This window comes from Ascidiella aspersa, chromosome 3, assembly GCF_963924565.1.
Source record: "Ascidiella aspersa chromosome 3, kaAscAspe10.2, whole genome shotgun sequence".
NCBI classification, from domain to species: domain Eukaryota; kingdom Metazoa; phylum Chordata; class Ascidiacea; order Phlebobranchia; family Ascidiidae; genus Ascidiella; species Ascidiella aspersa.
Genome location: NC_139449.1, coordinates 26,106,898 through 26,114,845, shown reverse-complemented (window position 1 = coordinate 26,114,845; position 7,948 = coordinate 26,106,898). Strand labels below are relative to the sequence as shown.

Sequence of the window (7,948 nt, the reverse complement as noted above, 5' to 3'; positions counted from 1 at the left end):
AACATCATATTGAACTGCTTTTTTTACGGAGTGCCGTAGCGCTTCCTTGTAAAATGCACTTTACTTACGCAGTTGTAAAGGTTGCTTAAATTGTTCTGAAGTTAGAAAACCGTTGGAAAGGCAACAAAGGTTGACAACACGAGACTTAAAGCGTTCAAGGCTTTTGGTGATTCAAAATTTTTAGACTTGTTCAGTGATCGCTCCAAGAGAGGCAAATTGATCGCGAGCGCAACCAGGCGGAAATCATATTTAAGGAGTGTCCCACGTTTTATTTTTCGATATTTAAAACATAAATGACTAATAAACAAAAGGAAAGATTTCACAAGGGAAAGTCTTAGAGCAAATAGAATAACAAGATTTTAATGGCTTAACAAGTTTTTGTATTTGCAAACAAGAAACTAAACTTTTACCCGGGAACACACAATAAGAACTAAAACGCAACAATACCTAAAGCAGAAAAATCTATAAAACCTTGGTTTTAAGACAAACGAAATATTAAACGCAAAAACACAGTAACATCCAATACAGAATAAGATCGAAGTCGTCTGAATAAGACCTAATTCTGCCGGAGTACGCCCTAAATTCTTTGGATTAACGTCTAAATGAACGCCTGAAACTGTATATAGAGGGTATCGGACGATCGGGACGACCAGCAGTCTGGCATCGGGCGTTTTGGTGTCGACGTTTGCCGGTGCCGTTAAGGCGCCGCTGTTTGACATCGGATTTTTTTCTCTGTTAGGGGTTGGGGTTGAAATTATTAGGGGAGTTAGTGATGTAGTTAGGGGTGGGGTTTGCTAAAGTTTTGTTCAGGCCTGATTGCGACCATTTAGATCTTATTCCGACGGGTTTAGGACTTATTCCGATTTAGACGGTACTACGACTGTAAGGTTTTATTCCTATTTTGGTCTTATTCCGAACTGTGTTTTATTCCGACCTTCATATTGTTCTATTTCGGTCTTATTGCAGGAGTCCTTCTAGCCTGCTTATGCGATCCCTTCATATTTATTTTTCCTCGAAACAAAATAGTGCCGATCACTATTCCAAAGCAACTCGTCGCCTCGCAACTATAGTTACTTACCAAGGATTGGCGTTTTATTCCGTATATTTGAACGCAAAGCTGTAAAACGGCAAGGTCAACGTAAACGACACTTTACAGTAAAATAATAAAATCCTAAAAAAATCGCCTCGTTGAGCAACGAAATTGTTCAATATGACGTTGACCGAAATTCGTGCAATCCAACCCTGTGAAATTACAAAGACAGCTATGTGTACATAAAATTGTAGTTGGGGGTTATACTTATGGGAGTATAGTACACCTTAGAAAATAGAGCGCTGCACAAATCAGGTAAACGTAATGCAATCTATGAAGAAAACAAAAAAGCGACTAAAACACGGGCGGTGCATAAAAGTAAAGGGTTAAATCGAAATACAGGTGATTCGCAGGAAGATTGCACGTCACTGCGGAGTTTTAGTACCAATATAAACGGACACGACAACGATATAAAAAAGCCGCTTTCTTAAAGAAGATAACAGCTGTAAATGCAGTGATTTACGGTATTTTCGGCTTTTACTAAAAATAGCAAACGTGGCCACACTTATTCCTTGCAATTCGCCGTGACGCGGCAAGTAACCTGTGCTTTTATGACCAATTAAGGGTACAAAAAATAAAAAAAGGACGCACATAATGAAGCAACGTAGCCTGGAGGTAAAACTTGACCGACTATATTTAAAGGCACCGTCGACGTCGGCGTGACGACAGCGAGTTATTCTAGTCACGGATTTTCTTTTTCCGTCTCTTGAGGGTTTTCCGCGGCATGGCTTTTCGTCGGCCTTTGCCGAACCAGCCCGGAACCACCACGTCACGCGACGACGACTGCGCCGAGGCTAGCTCTTCCAAGTCAGGTGACGTATCTCCGTCGACGTCAGCACCCTCAGTCCGATCGTCACCGACGATGGCGACTTTTCGGGTGTTTAGTCGCGTCGAGCACTCGGCGAAGCGGGTGCAGTCGGGCGGAACGCTGATGCATAGCGTTCGGAAACTTTCGCGTTCCGAAGCTTGCACGGGAGCGGCGAGATTGAGAAGGGTATCGTTCGCGCTAAAAACACCAGGCATTTCGGAGAACCACGGCCGAAGATTGTAGTAATACAAACGTACTTAATATGATGCCAAATGGGGAACAAGACTAGGAACGTTGTTCGAAGGTTTTTGTTTAACTATATACAAGACAGTACTCTACGACTTTGGCCAAAGTAAGCCCGGTCTTAAATGACTAAAGCAAACCACGCTGAGCATACAATGTTGGTGTACAGAGCCAACATCAGTTTAGCAACGTGATATTGTCGTATAATTTTATATGTATGCGTTGAGTATTAGGAAAGGGTTTGTGTAAATTTTAGGAAGTCAAATTTTTTTTATTAAAGGAAAAAAAGTATTAAAGGAAAAATCCGACTCTAGATATTTGTTTAAATTGATTGCAAATCACTGCCGATTGCAAAAACTAACAACATTACAAATAACATGCGCTTACCGTTGGTAACCGTCTACGTTTAGACCCAAATGTAACATCACTTGTTGCATGACTTCATCAGAACGTCCTTCAAACACATACAAACAATCGATATATCAAACCAGAAAAAGTTTACATTAACATAAATAATACCTTGTTAAAATTCTAACAGTTTCTTTTAGGTAATGTTTAAAAAAGTGTGAGAAGTATTGTGGTTTGTCCAAATCTTCTAGCCACAGCAACAATTCCGCAAGAACGAAAATGGTGACTCGACCGGGATTAATACTATCAAAACGGCGGCCAAAGTATAATCTCATTTAAAACAATTTCTCGGAAAATTTGTTGCACGACATACTGCACAAAGCCATTATTGGGAAAGCACGAGGTGTATTGGTTAACGAGAACGCCCAGCAAGAGTACGCCGTGAAGTGTTTCCTAATTACGTTGAAAAATTGACACGCAGGCGACATAATGAGGAAATCACCAACCATTTATCTTTAGGTGGGCCTGTGAATCCTTGGGCGTCCACTGCATGTTGACAATGTAGAGGCGGGGACGTTGATTCTTTGGTCTGTGCGAACGAAAGTAGGCTTTTAAATCGAATGTTAGTGAATGGTGCGCTGTAGCAACATTAAAACACAGCTGGTTCAAAAAATCTTTATTATTAGTCAAGTTTTGGTTTGGTTCACCTATTTTACAGTAAGAAGGGGATGTTGTGTGTCTTAACTCTTTTTCTTAACAAGGAACGCTTTACGATTTTGCGCCACCCTTGCTGTTTGCCTTGCCAAAATAAAAACAGAGTCCAAATACGCAAATGGTTTAAAATGGTATAATACAAGAATTTTACTAGCATTTATAAACGAGTAGTCGCGTAATTTATATCGCAATACAACCATCCCACAACACAATAAATAATTAGGAATACGTCACTAGAGCACGGGGGCTCAGGGGCCGCGGGCAACCTCTCGCAGTAGAACCGCTAGATAATTCCATAACATTAATATATGTTGGCCTGTTTTAGAATCTCTTGGTGCATTTATTCCAATCTGACCACAACTATCCATTACGCTGTAAATGAATTCAAAATAGAACGTACCACAAGCAAAATTTTTTTTTTAAGGAAGTAGATGCAAAAAGTCCAGGCCAAGTAAAGTTGTAAACCTTATCAAACAAATAACTTGGATGAATGGAGTTAGGTTATTTATAAACCAATAAAATGTGTGAACAATTGATGTGAATCCCTGCCAACAAGGTAATACCTGTCGGCATGCCACAGTTGCTTGTAGGAACGGAGCACCTTTAAACTTGAGCCAAGGCAAACAACTAGATCAGCTTCTTGGGCGTGTTTTTCAGCCTGCTCCCAAAAATGCGGCCAGCTGCCGAACAAAATGGAGTGGCCCGTAAGAACAGAAAAATGAAACATAAAATGTGACAAAACGGAACCCGTGGTTTTATAGACAAACATAAAAAACTGGACTGAGAGGCAATAAAGCGACAATAAACACGCTGAAAATTTTATTTCTAATTAGGGAGGTAAAATATCTCAATAGAATGGTCATTGGTCAGTCACCACGTTTCAAGTGGACAGACTTTGATCACTGAAAAATGACACCACTAAATAGCGCTTTGGTTCTTTTGAGGCCAAATGTAATATACCCGTTAAAAGCATTCGGGTTTCAACCAGATGTCTGTCAGTAAGCATTACACATGAAACAAAAACAGTTATCGAAAGTTTAATATGGTTTAGCTTTGTTTTGATATTATAGCGTAAATGTTCTTCAAATCAGAACTATTAATATGGCAGATTAGAAATTGGAGAAGGTAAATAAATGGCAGGATGGCCGAAATAAAAGTCATGAAAAAGAGAACTACTTTTGCAAGATTGTTGGAACTTTTAACTCACTGACGAGCACTACGTTCCCCGAAATGTACGATCGTGTCCCTGAGCTTGCCATCGCACACGTCACAGGTTCGTGACGTCATGTGACGTCGCAACCCTGTGAGTTCGGTGACGTCGAAGATCCTGTAGAAGTTCTTGTGGCACTCAACACAAACCTGCGGCAAAAATATGCTTTTAAAAACAGTGTACAAATTCAGTCTTTGTTAAACTGTGAACATACTACACAATACCAATAAATCTTTAGTATGTTTTTTTAGCATGACTAGTATATTTAACAAAATTGAAAGTATTATAATATTATTTAGAACGGTATATAAAAGTCCAATGACCAATTATACAGTTGTCCGTCCGGAGTGAATAAGAGTTGCAATTACACATAAAAACGAATAACATAACATAACATATTTTTGGTTACGAGTTGCAAAGCTTAACACTAAATTACAATCCGCGTAGTTATTGCTATATAGAAGTTGTTACACAGAAATGCTTAATATAAGCACAGATTATATTATTCATGAAATGTTTAATCTTCCGTGTGATAATGTTTATCAAATAAGCCACACAAGAAAATCCTAGAGCCGTATGTTTTTGCCACCGCAGTTTTTGTGCGGCACCATTTTTAAAGTGCGACGTACATTATAGTTTTATCATCAATTAGCTTAGTGGTTTACAACGTCATTGAACCCGAGGACCCCTTTAAGCGCTATTCAAAACTCTAAAGCCCCTTAGAAAAACAGTAGCTGTAAATTTGTCAATATACGAAGAAATTAGATAACTCGTTTTTCAGCCGTTTTTTGTTACCAAATTAAACTAGTAATCTACTAGTATAATTTGGAAGCACAAAAAAGCGCATTGTGACGTAATATTAAGAGGTGTACAGCTCAGTCAAGATTTCATATCGCTTGCGAAAATGACCTACATTTTATAGATTTTAAAGCGGGCTCTGCTCATAACTTGCATCAATGTATTTCACCCCAAACTAAAAGTGTTTTGGGATCAAATCTCAAATTTCCCCGATTGAGAACCTCTGACTTAAACATAAAGCTACAAAGAGGTGCGGCGGAGTACGATTAATTATAAGTCCTCACCTCGGCAAACATGCTGCCGTGGATTTCCGATAACTTGTCAGGTGGCATCCCGCTTCTCACGTGAAGCCCATCGCAGTTCTGTGACACCACGTGCTTCACTAGACCAACCTCGACCAGTTTCCGGATCGCCATGTGAGTGTAGGTAGGCTCAGCCGTAACCAGGCTCTGGTCTGAAACGACGCCGACAGTTTATAACACAAATACGTCAGCTACTTGACAAAACTGACCTAGTTTCGGGTTCGTGGCATATGCTTATTTTAAGTATACACAATACACATTCAAATCCCCACTTTATAACATAGTCTCAATTTTAGGCTTGTATTGTAGTAAATTGGTTAAAATGAAACAGATAATAATGCGGTAAATAACGCCATACAATTAGTTGGCAGCAGATATTCTTTACTATGTGGTAGTATTGGTACTCATCCAATAGCAAAGTTAAGTAGGTATCAGCCATAGTTGTTCATTAAACTCAGTCCATTCGACCTTGGGACTCAAAAATAATAGCAAGTAACAACTGAAGGTAACCACTAACCAGTATATTATTGCAAATGCAAATTACAGTCCAAAACGTAGTTAACATAACCTTATCAATAAGTATCATGCCTCAGTTTTACCTAGCATAGTATTGCAAACTTGGGAGTAAAATAATTGGAATTAGATCAGACGTTGCTACAATTTACCAATTAGACATGACACCGTTATCTAATAAGATACAAAGCATAAGATTCCCCTACATAGTAAGTTAAATAGTAATAAGAGGTGTTATAAATACCAATACTCCATGATACTACCAATGCTTACAGGTCTGTTCTGGGCATAATGTTTAGATTACATAAATACATACCCATTGCGATGCTCTTTCCCATTTGCAGTTTAGTCCATACACCATCCACCCCCCTGTAGTCAGGAATATTGGCTGCAGTGCTGATCCCAGCTCCTGTATAGAGGATTGCATGTCTGCTGGCCTTCAAAGCTTCTGCCAGACGAAGACAGCTTTGCTTCAAGATGATCGGCTCATCTTCCACCTGTGTTTTCAGAAAAGTGTTTTGAAAAACTTGGTTCTATTATTTGCTTCAGTATTTTTACTGAAGGTGACTTTTGGGCAAGCAGTACTGCCAAAAGATTAACAAATGTGACATGTCCTAACATGAACGCACAAAGAGTAGTTAATATTCCAGGCATATAAGTAACTTTTTCTAAAAAAATAAACATGATTACCTATTACCTAAGATGTTAACTATTTATGGAAAAATCGGTTTAAAAATTGCACAACTAGCAAATCTACTAAAAATGCGGTTTGCAAGGAATACTTCCCTAAAAACTTTTCAAAGTTTAATTTACTAAAGTTAACTGTTATAAGAACAAAAGTATACTGACAGCTTTTTTAATTCTCACCAAAATATTGAAAATTTGCCAACAACCAATAAATTGTTAATATCCTTAAAACAGTAGTTCACATTTTTAACACTCACCCCTTCAAAGTTATTTGGTTTGCATGGTCAAGGTCGTCATAAAATTATAAAAGATTAAGTAATACAAAAAATGGAGTTAAGAAGCCTGCTGTTTTCAGGCCAACAAATGTTAAAATGAAACAGAATCGAAATACATTAGTGCCAAAGCATTTTTTAATTAAACTCTATTATTTTTTCAATTAAATAGTCTTTTAGTTCATTATATTTTTAAAATTATACATATAGATTTCAATTAAGCCTTTACCCCCTAAATCTAGTCCATGTAACCCCAAGGGGTCCATAGACTGCAGTTTAATAACTTCTGTTACAACAAGTGCTTCTTGTAGACAAACCTCTTTGCATCTTTCTTTGAGCTTGGAGTAGCTGGATCTCCTTTGTTTGACAAGCTTCACTAGAGGCTTGTGTTGCTCCAAAAAAAGAAGATCGTCACAACTAAGTGTGGTTTGGTCAACAACGGCTCTAATCTGAAATACAGACATTTCGCACAATTTTTTGACAACATTTGACATAGAGCAACCCCCTTTAATATTGACGAGATAAAAATACAAATGGTAGGTAAAAAGAAATGGTAAGGATACTCGGTAAATACAAATGGTAAGGATACCAATACAAATGGTAAGGATACAGGTAAATACAAATGGTAAGGATACCTTTTTTACAAGGTCCCTTTCTTCAATTTTACTGCTTCCCCTTCTTGGTCTGAGTTTCCTGCTTTCTATGGAGTTTCCCAACGACGAACACGACTTGCTTTTAACAATTTTGCTACATCCTGGAATAAGGTGATTGTTCTGTTCAACATCGACAAAGACTTCATCATTTGGACTGACGACTGTTGTAGAAGACATTGTTGTCTTGAAACATTCACAAAAAGACCCTTTGTCGACTATATCTCATGTTGTTACCATGTCTAATACAACTTTCAGCACAGTTGATTGGCAACAGAAAACCACCTAAAGGTTATGTTATGCCAGACATCTG

The 7,948-nt window shown here is 38.2% G+C and overlaps 1 protein-coding gene across 1 annotated transcript; it reads right to left on the bottom strand.

Annotated features, from left to right (window-relative positions):
* Positions 1-938: 938 nt before the first annotated feature.
* LOC146161168 (NAD-dependent protein deacetylase sirtuin-7-like) lies at positions 939-7,941 on the bottom strand. The gene is made up of 9 exons (XM_083383440.1): positions 7,621-7,941; positions 7,303-7,434; positions 6,343-6,523; positions 5,496-5,665; positions 4,411-4,562; positions 3,767-3,883; positions 2,996-3,078; positions 2,529-2,595; positions 939-2,096 (listed from the first exon to the last, which is right to left on the bottom strand). The coding sequence occupies exons 1-9, from the start codon at positions 7,813-7,815 to the stop codon at positions 1,769-1,771; spliced, it is 1,425 nt and encodes a 474-aa protein (XP_083239566.1). The 5' UTR covers positions 7,816-7,941; the 3' UTR covers positions 939-1,768.
* Positions 7,942-7,948: the final 7 nt, after the last annotated feature.